Here is a 16107-nt window from a genome sequence, read left to right as displayed (position 1 = left end):
TAGGGCAGCCATTTTTTTTCTCCGCCGCTTGAGCATCGACTAACGGTGTTGGTTCCAGAGGACTTTGAATAAAAAATAAGCAGAAACTCTGGTTGCTTTGTCGGTTCTGTTTCGCAGCTGCTCTTGTTTTCTGTAAAGAAGAAAGAAAGGGGGGAAAAAATACCCACAGTTCTGTCCGTGTCCCTCCTCGGGCCCAGGTGTTCTTTTATAGCCATTTATTTCATTCACAGACAAAGAACACTTTCATGAATATGCATTTTTCCTTTTTTCTACTAACTCCCAATCCCTCTCAATACTCACCGCCTGCATGAAACTTTCTGAATGACTGCCAGATTATCTGCTTAGCCATAATGCCAGGTACTCAAAGGAACAGAATGCACCTGGCCAAGTAAAACCATCATTTGAGACCAAAACGGTTACAGCAGTACTGGGAGTTGCAGCGAATATTTCTGTGCCGCCACACACACAAATGTGGCAAATAACCGATAACGGATTAAAAATGTAACGGCTTAGTTTGAGAGATAATATTTGGTCATGAGACAAGTTTCAGCTTTGTTTTCTTGCTCCCACTACATAGCTGCCATTTAGATGTCAGGAATATTAAAGGAGAAGTTCCTGTGTATTAAAAGGACTAATAAGCAGTTTATCATCTTAATAGACAAAAGCAATCTAATATGTTTACACACTGAGGACGCGTGCATGTCTGTACACAGCCGGGCTTTACTTTCAGACTCCTGTTCACAGTATCCTCACATTTCTCTCTCACATTATCCCTCCAGAGTCACTGGAATATTTTCATACCACCAGAGTGCTGATTGCTCTTGTCATCCTGATGATGTGGGAATTACAGCTTGTGGTTGCCATTGCACTTGTCTCACGTCACACAGAGGAACATTTTAAGAAGTATTTGTCCGTCTGTGCGAGAATGATGCTAGTTTGAGATATCTGAATATGTACGTGTACATACTTACACTGCGGTGTGTATGCCCTTCTCCTTCAGCCCACCCAAAGGCATATGCACTCTGTGTGTGTGTGTGTGTGTGTATGGATGATACAAGGACGAGGGAGGTGAGTGCAGAGCTGCTATTCGCTGTACTGACAAAAGAGATGTACATATGATGTGCGTAGGCTCTGTGAGAGCTTTGGTGGGCAGCTCTGCCATACCAACAGGGAGAGCTTCAAAGTGCTTCTTTAAAAAGGACTCTGCTTCAATCACGTTGGAGGCAGTTTTGACGCATTTTAAGACCAAGTAAGGCAGCTACAGTGGGAGGGAGAGCGATGCAGAAGTGACGACGAATTCTGATTATAATATAAAGGCTCATCGATTACCAGTCGTGATTTTACTCGGTTAATCATTTCCTCTACTTCAAATATAATTACGCACAGTATTGTCATCACATTCGAAGTGTTATTTGGCCTTAGAGATGATTCATAGCTTTGTATTGAAGCGAGCAAATAAATACCGCACGTTGTGGGATTTGGGAGGAAAAAAGTCAGGGTGCTCACATGATTCATAGGGAGTCAGGATGAGGAGAAAAGGTGTAGTGCAGTGACCCGGGACCGGCTGGCTGCTCGCTCACATGTCAAAGCCAAAAAGCAGAGCTGCCTGCCTGCGGACCCATCTGGGGCCCATCAGGAACACAAACCACGGGAACACGCACACAAGCATGAAGACACACGCAGACACACACACACACACACATACACACATACACTGTCGAGTGGAAGCGCCCGGTTGTCTCAGGAGGAAAGGGAAGGCCGGCTGTGTCCGTGGTGAGCCTGCAAGTCGCGCGTTTGGGATACAACATGAGAGTGTGTGTATGAGTGAGATGGAGGATATGAATATGGGGCATATTGTGGCCAAATGTATCACTTAAAGCAAAGCTGCCACTAAATCCTGCACACTGGTCTTTAATAATAAATGGAGTATATGTGTGTTTATAATTAGAGGTGGACAATACAAACTAAGTTTATGATGGACAAATGCTCAGAAGGCACCATATTTACTCCCATCAATCACCTACAGATGCCCACAAGGGACAATAATCATGATGAACTGCAAAAAGGTGGACAGCTCATTTTTAGCAGTAGTGAAAAAATGACAATAACAAACAAATGATGCAAAGTATGATGGAGCCAAACCATTGCTGTACATTTATCTATGCTCAGTAATGCACCTGAGCCTATTATTCACAAAACACATAGTCTTGCTTTAAATTCTAAAATAAACTCATCATTTCTGACCCGAGCCACCATTAATTGTGAACTCGGGTGTGTAGGAGAAGCAGCGTCACTAACAAGTGGAAACTAAAAGCTTTTTTTAATATAAATGCTGTTACAAGCTGCACATGTCGGCTCTGCAGGATCCAGGTAACTCCCATGAACACATGAGAGAACAGCATCAGCTTTTAGATGTGGTTCCTTTTGAATATCCAGTTACATTATAAATCAAACTATATTAAGACTGGAGTCCACAGAAGCCTCACTACCAGAGAGAGCGTGGGATTTCAAAAGCAGCTGTTTGCCAAGGTATACCCACATGACAGCAAACAACAACAGAAATGAAACATGCTATTATATTTGCTTACATTCCCAGGAATCTCCCTTCACTGAGTACAAGTAAAAATAAAGGCTCTTTTCAGCCTGTGTTGTTCTTCTTGTCAGTGAGGGATTTGATATCCCTGCTGTGCGTGACAGTTTGGAGCACAGGTCCTGGTAGCAACTGGCCACGTGTTATGTAATCCGCCACAGATGGAGAGTTCCCGATTCTGGCAACCTACAGCTATCCATACCATTCATTTATACACTGGACATCTTCACTCTGTAATCTGATGTTTTTTTGTCACGCTAATCAATTTCATAACTGATCATCACTAAATTAACTATAAATGGGGCTGAAAGGCTGGTGATGTCTCCTCTCGGGTGAGCAGTATCTGATGAAATAGATAGCATCGGCCCCTTTAACAGTAACCTAGTGACACTGCTGGTGAGCCGGTGGCCTTTGTCTTAACCAGTTAACTTAGCCGTAGCAGCTGAGGACATACAGTTATGTGCCGCGGAGTAAATCCATAGCTATTTATGTAACTAGTGCCGGTCTTTTCCAAGAACTCGGGGGAAACATTAGGCCCCGTTGCTGGTTGACTCCGCCCTCTCGTAGCCACGTAACACAGCAAAGAGAGATTCTGGCTGCAACACGCAGGTATTAATGGTCACAAGCCGCCACTCATATTGTAAGCTGCGAATGGCTTAAGCGCTTTGGCCGTGGGTCCACATGATAAACAAGCCTTTTCAGGGATTAGGGACCTATCTAAGGGGCATCACTGACAGCCAGGAGCTCATGACCTTTAACCCGAAAGTTGACATTTAAAGGTAGTTCTGGTGGCAGAAACTAACATGACAAACCCGCCTTTGCCTTATCTTTAGTTTCCTCTGGCTCTGAGGACGTAATTTTGTCTCTCTGTGTATTTAAAAAAAAATGCTTGTCTGCTGAGAACAAGACTCCCACTTTAACTCGTCCAATGAGATGGTCATCAATCGCACCATAACACACACTCCCTTCTCCCCTCCCTCTCACAGTCACACACTGTTCCTCCGTCCCTCCCTCTGACGCTTTGTGCGGCTTTTTTGACCGACCGTAGTTATCGTCATGTTCCACAGAAGAGCACAGCATGCACCCAGAGATTAGAGACAAACGCCCCACACACACACACACACACACACACACACACACACACACACACACACACACGTCTCACATGCCTGCCTATCAATACGAGGCACAGTGAGGGTGTTTAAAGGCAACATGCTGCCAGCCAGCAGCTCATGTTGCTATAAGAAGAGATCACACCGTACACAAGGTAGCTGTGAACCAGGACTCCTTCTCCTCCTCACCATCATATGGGTGTGGAAGGGTGTTTATGGTTTCACACTGACTTGGCGAAAAAATGGTGATTCAGCAGCCCGACAAGCAACGCCTCACACCACACTCACTAATAGAAGTCTTAGCGTTAAGAACCATAATGGGGTATTTTGGTGTGTGCGGTCAGCGTACCCCCTCCACTTCCTCCTCCTGGATCGGTCATGTCAGTGGGTCAGAGAGGAGGGAGCGTGGAAGAAGCAGAGGAGGTGGTTGTAAGTGAGGGTTATCTGTTTGTATGCTGAGATAGCTGTTTCAATATGGATGGGAGTGGAAAAGAGAAGACCTTGGTGTCTGGAGTTTGTTAACTTGACGCCCGACAGGCCAGACAGACAGACATGTCCGTACATGATCAGTGGGTCCTGCTCTGCCCTCGCAGCCGCCGTCATCAAGCAGTCCATGTGTAGAAATAATGTCTGCACATGTATTTAAAGTAAAGTATGTGCTTGCGCAAGACTGCACGTACGAGTAGTTTACAGTCTGAGTTTTAAGAGTGTTCATGGTGCATTCATTAGAAAAGTAATATAAAATTATATATTTCTCTACTGCAGCTACACAATTAGTCTTTTTTTTAGCATATCAGCAATGTTTAAACGTGGCAGATTGCAGCAAAGCGCATGGAATCTCTTGTTTCCACATAATCGAGTTGTAATTATGATTACAGCATTGAAGAAAATGTTCACAGGTAGAAGCATTGAGTCAAATATGCTGCAATCCACTGTGTAGCATGTCCTAAACACTTCCCAGGCGGAGCTGCATATGTCTCAACAGACTGCTGCGAAAGAGTACAATGAGATTAATTGCCATCTGATATCTGCTTACGTGTGTGTGTGTGTGTGTGGGGTGTGGAGGTTCACGTCAGACAGGTAAAGATTGACATTGCACAGATAAAGAGCAAAGGTGGGCTCAGTTCATCCCTCTGAATAAATAGAACTGATAGTCATCATGCTAACCCCGAGACTGAAAGTGTGTGTGTGTGCGTGTGTGCGTGCGTGCGTGTGTGTGTGTGTGTGTGTGTGTGTGTGTGTGTGTGTGTGTGTGTGTGTGTGTGTGTGTGTGTGTGTGTGTGTGTGTGTGTGTGTGTGTGTGTGTGTGTGTGTGTGTGTGTGTGTGTGTGTGTGTGCGTGCGTGCAAACTTTTAGCATGACAGACTGAATCAGGGCGCCTCCTCGTTCACTCAACGAGCACTCGCCTTAGTTTAAGCACACACTCACGCATACTACACGGGTGTAATGGCATGCTCTCTTGTTCTTATCAGCACTGTCCATGCATAGCTTACCCTCCCTACTACACACACACACACACACACACACACACACACACACACACACACACACACACACACACACACACACACACACACACACACACACACACACACAGACAGACAGACAGACAGACAGACAGACAGACAGATATACTCTAGCCGGCGCTCACACGTCTCCAGCACTCTTAAAGCAGCAGAGCGTAGCAGAGCACAGTCTTGCCCAGCAAAGTTGTTGCAGTCAATTCCCACTCTGGTCCCCTGGGCTCGTCCTCTGGGCTCCCCCAGAGATAGTTCCCGAGTCTGGGTCGCTCCACCGAGTACACTGGCTCTTAATGTCTCTCTACTGATCCCTTCAGGCTAGCTGAAAGGGCAGCTTCTGCTAATGGAGCGCTGATTGTGTTATAGCCATAATTATCTCTCTTTACCTCTCAACTCGGGGCCATTAGCAGAATAGATAGTACCTGGGGCCTGTCTCCAGTCACAGAATTAGGGACTGTCAGGATGATGGAACGTATGAGCCGAGCAGGGTCTAGGAAATGCCATTACACCCCCACCACCCACCCCCCCACCCTGTGCGCGCTTATCAGCTGAGAGTTGTTGTTTGTAATTTAGTCAAGAGAGGTAACTAAAGCTGGGTACAAGAAATACCAGCAGAGGATTACGTATCGTCTCGGGGCTTACATGAGATGTGAACTGTAAGTAACCTGTTGTGGTATTTTGTCGAACTATAAGCAGGGGAATTACCATACATGAGCTTGGTCTGTTGCTGGGCATGCAACCCATGACAGAGTGCTGCTTTTAGCATGTTAGAAATTAACACAGCGCACAGAGAACGGTTGTAAATGAGTTGTTTTTCAATGGAAGAAAGGTGTGAAGTCTGTAAGTGATATAAAATGGTCTACAAGTTAGAGAAACTGGTTTGCGACCATTGTACTGGTTCATAACACCACAGTAGCTGGACAAGTCTAGTCAGGAGAAGTGAATGTGTAAGCTCTAATGTGCCTGTGCAACTTCCCAGGTGCTATTGAGCAAGACACTTAACTACAAGTTTGCAATGTATTTCACATGTTGTTGCCCAGGCCTGAGCCTTATCCTATTGCACACTGACTAATCATCCTGTTTCTCTCCTCCCTTTGCAGACGAGCTCATCTGCGGCTGTGTCTGGAGCGGTTGAAGGCCCTCATACCCCTGGGACCCGACTGCAACCGCCACACCACCCTAGGCCTGCTCAACAAAGCCAAAGCACACATAAAGGTGAGGATAACCAGCCCAATCCATCTTTACTTTAACTAAAATACATGGCAGGGAAAAGGAATTTAAGCAGACCAGGGTTTGGCATGAGAAATTCATATACCTCCAAAAAATTTAAATATATGACACAGAAAGTATTCCGTAGAAACAAAACTCTGCAAAGAGAAAAGCAAACAACAATCAGCGCTTAAATTAAAGTAAAGGGGTTAACATATGATGCAGAAGCATTCAGAAAAAAAAATCCCTACCTCGTTTTGACCTTTGATGGCAGATTCACTCTTAATATGTAATTCATTTGTGCGGCTGCAGAGGCAGGGAACAAATGTTAAGATTGCGTGTGGTCAATGATTGCACTGTCCATTTTCACAGCTACTTTGATTGACTTGCTGTTTTTATCACAACACTAGTAAGAATCCTGTGAGTTGATGAACATGTAAGTCATGAAAGAGAATAAATCCAACACATGCAATATAGTGGGTCTGTGAAGGAGGGATTTAGCTTAGGCTTTCTTATTTGAAATGATTAAACTTCCATTGGACAGCAAAACAAATCAGTGTTATTCTGGTCTAATAAGCTCTAAAAGACACATCAGTTCCAGTAATTTTATGTAAAAAAAAAAAAAAAGTAACATCCATTCATAAATCAATCCAAATATCTGACAAAAACTTTTTTAAATGGCTTATATAAATTAAACTTCAGTCAGAATGAACGAGCATTCAGCTGGTCACTGGTGATCATTTCCCTGCCTGATTAGTGAGGTTTGAGAAGCGTATAAAACGTTAAGACATCCTGCTTCACGCTTTCCCGTCCACTTTAAAAACAGGCATGTGACTGCCTGAGATTGAGCAGTCTGCATGTGAAAAGCCTGCTGTGGCGTGCATTCACATAACAGAGAGGGGGGAGCATAAAGCCGATATTGTTGTTGCCCCCCCTCCGCCCTCCCTCCCTTCTAATACTACCACCACTCTGCACTTCTGCTGCTGTCAAGTTGAGTCTCTCCGTCGCTTATTGATGGCCTATTGTTTTGGTCCGTTGCCGGGAGTCACGCTCGTCACTGTCGGCGACCGTGACATGAGGCTACAAGGTTAGAGCACAAACACGGCTGTATCGGTCCCTGCCACGGCCCTCACTTATGTTGTAATGGCACAGAGCGTAAACAAAGTAAACAAGTAAAGTCGACGACACAGTGTAAACAAGGCAGGTGAGGAAATATTATTACTTAGATGTTTCAGAGCTGGCAGGATGAAAATACAAGGGATTTGATAAGTTTAATGTCTGAAACCTGCGGCTGGAGTGTTTGTATTCTGTCAGACTTTTGATATGCGAGGAATTTCCTCACAGACTATCATCTATCTCTTCAGTATGTCAGCATTGTTGTTCTTCCAGTTTCCATCTCTCTCTGTCTGAGCTCTTCTGTATTCTTTGCTTCAATCTGTACCTCTATATTTGCAACCACCCAGTACTTTTTATCTGACTGACCTCTTTCACAACCTTATGTATCTTTCTCTTTGCTCTCTTATCTATCAATTCTAGTTTTATCTCATCTAAGATGTGGACATAGTTAACTTCTTCCTCACATAGTCTCTTTTGCTTTCCCTTCACCAGAAACTTGAAGATACGGACAGGAAGAGCCAGTACCAGCTGGAGTCTCTGGAGCGCGAGCAGAGGCACCTCCAGCGCCAACTGGAGCTTCTGAGGGGAGGCAGCAGTGCTGTAGCCCAGACCAGCTCAGGGGAGGGGGAGAGGATACGCATGGACAGCGTTGGTTCCACCCTCTGCTCCGACCGCTCCGACTCTGACCAAGGTGAGTTAAGCGGCAGTCTTTAACCAGGATTTTAATTTAGGGACTACATGGTGATCAAACCCCACAGCTGTTGTCTGGCTGATTTTACAACATTGAGGTTGGACTGGTAAGACTGTATGTGAAGTTAGCTGTGGGAAAAATGATAATCACGGATTTGCTGGATAAAAGATTTAAATGAAATTGTTTCCATAATCTTTGGTTACTTGAAGTAACTAAGATCAAATATAAAGGCTGGTTTTGATCATATCGGCCTGACTTTAATTACAAAATACTGGAGTAACTACTGATGATAGAATAAAGTGGTTTGACTTCAAGACAACACATACTGTAACATTTTATAACAGGCATTATCTTGTTTAATAAAAGCTTTTTTTGTCTATTTTAATATTTTATGCGTAATCCATACTCCATAATACAATGACATTACTTTATTCTCCATAGAAATCATAATGGAAGCTGATGTTATTTGACATCCTCTCATATGGCGATGACACAAATGTACTTAACATAATCTGTTGCTTAGTAGTCACAATAAAAGAGATTCATGTGAGAGAAAAATGTTTAATTTTCCTTTCTTCTCTTCTCTTTCCTTTCGCCCTCTCTCTCCTTCCATCTCTCTGTGCTCGGCTGCAGAGGAGATTGAAGTGGACGTGGAAAGCACAGAGTTCTCCCATGGAGAGCTGGACAGTGTAAGCACGGCCAGCACCAGCGACCTGGATGACCACAGCAGCCTGCAGAGCATGGCCAGCGACGAGGGCTACTCCTCCTGCAGTGTCAAACTTGCCTTCTCCTCCTAGAGCCCCCGCACCATCAACACCACCACGACCTCCCTGCCAAACCCACCTGCCCTCCTGTCTGTTTATCTGTTTCTCCGCAACAGCCATGCCTACAGACATACATCCATTCACCTCCAACGACGGCCACGCACCCAGCTAATGGCGTTCCCGTCACTCCTCCCTCTGGGCAGCGCCTCCTTCCCCTCCTCCCCTCCAGGTTGCTGTTGGAGGAGCTCCAGTGAGAGGTCTCACTCACCTCTGAGTAGAACTTTGAGCCGCCCTGACCAACCAACACTGACAGCAGGGACTCGAACACAGTGATGTCAGACTGCCAATTGATTGATCTTCTTTTAAAGGAAGATTAGAGACGTGATTGATATGTTGATATTAAAAATATACATCATCTTTATTTTTAATCCCACACAATTGTGAAAGAAGGCAGTCGTAGCCACGATGCAAGAACAATTTATTAAGTCACCGAAGTTTTGACATGACAGTTTTCTTCAGGTTTAGACTGTCATGTGGAAACGTTCGTGACTTAATAAACGAGTCTTGCATCGTGGCAACAACTGTGCGACCACCTTCCTTTGCACTTGTACTTTCATGGTGATCAACACCTCTCCAGCACTGGTGTGCATTCCTCCTCTCTCCCATCCTATAAACCCACACAATTGAAATGAATGATTGATTTTATTTCTTTTATTTTCCTGAACTGTCCTGAAATATCTGAATTTTTAAAGATAGACAACCCCTAAATTGACCCAAAATGCACTCAAATTCATATAATCTTGAACTAATTTAGAGTTTCTGTTTGGTTCTCTCTTCTGTGTGTCTGTGTTTGTGTGTGAGAGGGTCTTAAGCCGATCCTGTTTTCTCAGTTTTGATGTTCTGGTGTCGGGCATGGATAAATGGGAGCACATCTAATCTGGACAACAACGAACACTTTGGGTGAACTTTGCCATATCAACTAAGCTCTGCCCTGATAAAAGTCCCCTCTGCCCCAAATTTAATCTCATCTTATTGTTTTTTCATTACCTCTGCTCGATACTGCAGAAGCTTGGACACTGGTGCTATTGTGAAACAAACCAACGGGGAAGCAGATCAGATCCACCACTACAACGCTTTTAAAACAAAGTGTGTCTGCCGTGATCGTTTCCAACCAAGCACAGAGGAAAAAAACAACCACAGAAATGGAATAATCCTGTCGAATGTGGGTGCTGAGTGCATTTTAAGAGTGGAAATTGTAATGTGTGTGCTTTGTTTTCTTTCCCGTCAACAAGCAGCTACAACAAGCTATCCTGCACTTGCCTACTTTAGAGCTGTCCATAGAAACAGCACAAACCAAGACATTAAAAAAAAACTACAACAGCAACTACGAAAACGTCCACAAACAACAAACTTTGGAATAGATGTCCATCCTTTTTCCAGCAGTAACAAGCAATAACTCTCGTAGTCATTTTTGTCTCGTCAGCTCTCCCTAAACACACGTGTGTGTGACCGTCCAAAAAAGCAAAATTTAACTTTTCTTAGGTTTTTTTTTTGTACATACAAATAGTTTAATAAATTTAAGTTAAAAAGAGTTTAAAGGGGACTTGTTATGTTTATTTTCAGCTCTACATATTTGTTCTAGCGCTCCACTACTGTAGTGGAGTCTACATGGTTCACAGTTCAAAAAATGCCTTATTTATCTTATACTGGCCCTTTATGCAGCCTCTCAGTTCAGCCTCTGTCTCTAACAGGCAGTCTTAGGTTCTGTCTTTTTAAGGCCCCCATGCCAGTGAGCCCACTCTGTTCTGATTGGCCAGCTTTCAGAAAGCCTGCCAAGGGGCAGCTGGGGCAGAGTTGTGTTTAGTTATCGCAGATGATGGGCAAGAATTTAAAGAATTTACATGAAATTAAACATGTTCCTCACCAGATTAGCAGAGCTTTGTAAGCTGCGCTAAAAACCAGTCAACACAACAGTTGGAGCTAATGCAGGGAGGAATAGTACAAGCAGAAACAGCCACAGTGATGATGGTGATTGATGAAGGGCTGCTGTTGACCAGCACACCTCTAACAGGTACACTACTTAATGTACTTTGCCTTCCTGTGTAATATAAAAACACTCAAAGCATGCCAGCTCGACTTGAGTCATGGCTTGGCGCACCTACCCCCATAATGAGAAAATGATATAACCTTAGTGGAGCAGAGGACCATATAAGGAAATCTGTCACAGGCTGATGTCAGCATGGGCTAAAAGTAGAAAAAACAGTTGGAAGTCAAATGTTCAGGGCAGTCTGAAGCCAGTGCTTTTTGCTCACAGAGATTACTTATACATACATTTACCTCATTATTTGATATGTTGAATTTGAACATCCAATATTGTAATATTTTGACCGAAAATAAGGAAAAACATAATATGTCCCCTTTAAGAGAAAAAAAAGGTAGAGCTCATGGATAGAACTATTGCATCTGTTGCTGTTTGACTTGTGTTTATTGTGTATTTTAAATCAATTTTTGGGAAGCTTTTATCCTCTTTATAGCAGCAGTGGATGTGGCATGGACACTGTTACTTTGTTCAGTTTGCTGGTTGAAAATTCAAAAGTTATTCATTTTTGTTGCTGCCCTGAGAAGCAAAAGAAAAGTTACTCTTTAATGTGAACCAAAAGAAAAAAGAAAAAGAAGATAGACCAACATCCCACCTGGCTGCGGAGAAGTGACACAGTAGGACTTCTGTTGGAGATTATGGAGTTTGTGTGGCACTCCTTTTATTTATTACACATTCCACTAGCGGTCAGGTGATCTCTGGAGGACAAGTTAGAAGTGTGGGGAAAAGAAACGGGTTGTATGATGTCAATGTTAGCCATCCCAACTCCACTGGCATTAAGAATTGCACTTCAACCATAATTCTCTTTATTTTATTTTATTTTCCTTTCCACTGTCATTTTCAGCTCTCAGCATTGCCCTTTTAAATATTTATTTCCCAATCCCTCTAACAACACAAGCAGGGGGGGGTTTAACTTATTTTGGTTCTGTCTTATTTTACTTCTCTTTTTGATGCTTATTCCTCATTCCTTATTTTAAGAATTGTATATTTTATGGATTATTGTTTTGTTTGTTTGTTTTTTTGAGGGGGGTGGGGCATAAGAAAATGTAGCCATTTTTTGTTTTGATTTTTCTGATGTTTTATTCAATGGACACTTGAAATGTAATTGGCCCCTAAGCTGCTCCTAGTGCTGAGCCTCGCCTATTTAGAGTCACCAGCCTTGTCCAGAGCTACCCCCCCTCCGGGCCCGCTCCCACAGTCCTGTGATGATAAATACAAATTCTAAACAACTGGATAGGCTGGCAAACAAAATGGCTGAACCATCACTTCCCTCCACGCCCAGCCTGCTAATACAAGCTGAAACACTCGCAACATTCAAGTTGTTTTTACGTTGGTGTTGAGGGAGGTGAAGGGGGGGGGGGGGCTATCTCTGCACAAGGCTCATAGATAGCCAAGACTTTAATGGCAGATATTGAGCCGGCTACTACACAAAAAAGGGGTCTAACACTCCACTTTTCTCTATAAGGAGGATTGTAGTCTTATATTAGACTTGTGTTTTAGTTGACAAAATGTGTCTTACATTTGCAAGGCCTCCGACTGAGGATTCAAAGAAAAAAGAAAAAAAAAGAACAAATCCTTTGGTTTCTATGAAGGACATCATTAAGGTGTAGAGTTTTGACATGTTAGCTCTTTACAGAGCCCTGTTGAGGTTCTTGGACTTGGCACTGAATCACAAAGTCACCACAGTGGTGCTCGTTCACAAAAACAGAAATGCCAAAACCACCTCAGAACACCTCAGTGTCCTCTCTCTTTCTCTCTCTCTCTCTCTCTCTCTCTCTCTTGCTCTCGCTCTCTCTCTCTCTGAGGGACAGTTTACATTTATTCTGCCCCCGTTTAAGTTATTAACCTTCATCCTCTCTTTGTTTCTATTTTCTTCTTCATATGTTGGTTTTATGAACCTGCATTGCCGACAAGAAAAAGGTCCCGTGTTTGACGACAAATAGATTTCACTCCTTGTTCAAACCTGGGTCAGACACTTGTAACCTGCTCAGGAGTACAAAATACTTTGACGTTGAAAGAGTGAATCACTGACTTTCCTTTCTGAGAAATTCTCTGGCACAAATTGTATTGTCTCTGATCTTGTATTACAAGGAGGGATAAAACGAACTATAAGAACTGATTTTACTGAAGCCAGGTCTGTTGTTTTCCCGTGTGAGTGTGTGTATGCGTGTGTGCGTGCGTGCGTGCGTGCGTGTGTGTGTGTGTGTGTGTGTGTGTGTGTGTGCGCTCCATGTTCGCACTAAGCCTGAGCTTTAGAAATTCTCCTGGTCCATGACTAGTCTGCACTGATCTCAGTTTCCCACTTGCTCATTTACTTGATAAATATCAGTCATCTGGAGAGTATTTTGTCATAAAAAGTCACTGAAAGTTACCTGTGCTGAACACAGCGTATTTAACCAGAACTGGGCTCAGTGCAGTCTGGACTTGGATCAGCCCAGGTTAGTTGGGAGTTTCTGGCTATGCTGCAAATTCAAAACATTATCATATCTTCATAAGCTGGCATTTACCTCGGTGTTTAAGGTTTAGACATACAATCTCGAGTGTGTGTGGTTAACTTTCTTGTTGAGTTCCGGTTTTGCAGCTTGGCCAGAAGTGTACCAGCCTGCAGGAAAGTGTAAGTTGCAGTGTTTTTGTAAACCACACTCTGGTCTGGTATCAGTCTCTCCAGGAGGTTGATTTGAGGAAACAGGTCCATGAGGTAAAGTTAAACCAACAAATCGAGCAGTCCCATGTAGGGAGTCCTCCTGTTGTTCTGAACCTGTGGCCATCCTTTGTAAAACATGCACTCTGATGAAGACTCTAGCTGTGTAAGTTGAAGAGGCAATACTTACAATAAAAACACCAAGATTTTCAAACCTGAATGACTAAACTGGCTTGTTTATACCATGCAGTGTCTCAGCGCTGTATGAGAAACTGCAAACTAACAATGAAATATGTTTATTTTTCCTTTTCTACATGTTACAAGAGGGTTCTTTTTTTCTTTTAAAAATGAATATATAGAGCAGTGGGTCCAAACCTGAGGATCAGGACCCCTTCAATGGATCAAAGGATGATAAGCAGCTTTTTCCAGGTTTCTCTAATTAATGCTTTGTTTTTAATGAAATACTTAAAGTTTTAAATGACATGAGAAGCAATAATGACTGAGTGAGCTCCAACGTGTACAGAATGCAAACTGTGATGAGGGGTCACAAGTAAGTAAGGCTGCATTTAAAGGGTCGTCACAAGTAAGTAAGGCTGCATTTAAAGGGTCTCAAGCCAAAAAAAAGTTAGGAGCAATGAATGTATCAACATGTATCACTGAGTGGAAGAAGTTGATTTATTTTATTAAGTTTGAGTTCACCTGGAAAAATGTGTCATCATGATCTAAATCTTTAGCACTAAACTACATTCTTGATCTTGGAAAAAGTAGTTTGACTAAAGAAAAAAAAAGTACTGACTCAAGGTTGACTTACTAGCTTCTTCCTGAACTTTCAAGCACGTCACAGTTTCCATAATCACCAAATCGATCATTTAAGATGAAAACACCAACCAATTGACAACTGAGCAAACTCCATCCACTGACTATGAGACACAGCTGAAAGCTCTGGAATAAGCGTGTAAGAATGTAAACGTCAAAAGATCAAAATCATGTTTCAGTCATTTTTCCACTCAATAAGTCTACAAGTGCCATAAATCTGTTGAAGAGCACATGACATCTGTGTGATCAAAACAGTCTTGTGGCCACACCACATGTAATATTCTTCACAGCTCTTGAAGAATGGTTTAGACTAGAGGCTCGACCTCCCAAGTTGTTAAAAAAAAACACCATGTTACACCACATGATGCTCCTTCAGTGTTATAAAGAACTCACTATAACTTCACATAATATAATCTACTTTAGAGTACACTGCAAACATAAATAACATACAAACAGTTAAGCAAAATAGTCACATCCCCAAGTAGAAACGTGTTGAAATGGGCGCAAAATTGTTTATGAGTGTTTGTTAAAAATCAAAAGGCAAATTAGTAAAATACTGTCTCTTTTGTGTCTTTGGTTTAATGATTTACATTATACACATCATGTAGAATATGCCTTCAAATATAAAGAGAAAGGACATGTATCAAGCTCATGTTCCTGTTCCTGTTATTGAGAGGCAGAGTGCCCTTTCCTCTTTATTCTCCAAAGCTGTTAGACTTGTATTATCAGAGGGAACGTAATTATAAGGCCATTTTGTTGACTGTGCATCAGCTGTGGGAGGCAGTCAGACTCCATGCTCCATGCTGGTTTATCACTGAGCATCGTTTACAGTGAAATGCTGCCATCTAGAGGACAAAAACAGTAGCAGTTGACCTGATAACTAAACTCATCACAGTGTCATACTGGGATGTCTAATATTAGACTACACTTATTCTCATGTTCAAATGTCTTCTTCTGCATTTTAGCAAACGTTAAAAAAGGCTAAACTTTGTATAATGTTTTAATGTGTTCAAACAAACAAAATTAATAAACCCAGCATGTAAAACAAATACTGAAAACCTCTCTGGGGTGACATCACCACCTCCAAACCATGCTACAGCACAAACCACTAGGAGGCACAAGAAGCTTGAAAATGATCTCTATCAAACTGCTTACTGCCTCCACTGTCTGGTTTGTCACCATTAACTGACTGTTTGTCTCGTATCAGGATGCTGTTAAAAATCTGCTGAACCATGTCTGTATGCTATAATGATGCTGTATTAAACCACCATAGCAATGATTTTTCTTTTCACTGAATTTCCTCCAGGCTTAACAGATGGCCCCAAATAGTTTCACTTAGTCAATCTGAGTAAATGTAAATAAATGCAAATTAGATTAGATGTGACAATACAGAGTGTTTGTTATCCTTCTGCACAAGCTGAGAATTGAAAACTATGTTCACACTGCACATAGCAGCCAAAATATAGTTTTTCCTTCATATATGACTCATTGAGTTTTTTAGAAGGCAGTGTAAAACAGACAGTGTAAGACATTTCATTTTACATGATAAA

General features: G+C 42.5%; 1 protein-coding gene across 2 annotated transcripts in view; it reads left to right on the top strand.

The window, feature by feature from the left end:
• Positions 1 to 11674, top strand: part of mxi1 (max interactor 1, dimerization protein) — a 31740-nt gene extending 20066 nt beyond the window's left edge. For both annotated transcript variants that reach the window (XM_062432786.1, XM_062432794.1), the window contains exons 4-6: positions 6323 to 6437; positions 8040 to 8238; positions 8872 to 11674. In XM_062432786.1, the coding sequence (XP_062288770.1) occupies positions 6323 to 6437; positions 8040 to 8238; positions 8872 to 9035 (478 nt within the window). In that variant the 3' untranslated portion in view covers positions 9036 to 11674. The remainder of the gene's footprint in view (positions 1 to 6322; positions 6438 to 8039; positions 8239 to 8871) is intronic.
• The last annotated feature ends 4433 nt before the right edge of the window (positions 11675 to 16107 follow it).

The sequence above is a fragment of the Scomber scombrus genome, chromosome 2 (genome assembly GCF_963691925.1).
Source record: "Scomber scombrus chromosome 2, fScoSco1.1, whole genome shotgun sequence".
NCBI lineage: Eukaryota > Metazoa > Chordata > Actinopteri > Scombriformes > Scombridae > Scomber > Scomber scombrus.
This window is presented reverse-complemented; position numbering and strand designations above follow the sequence as displayed.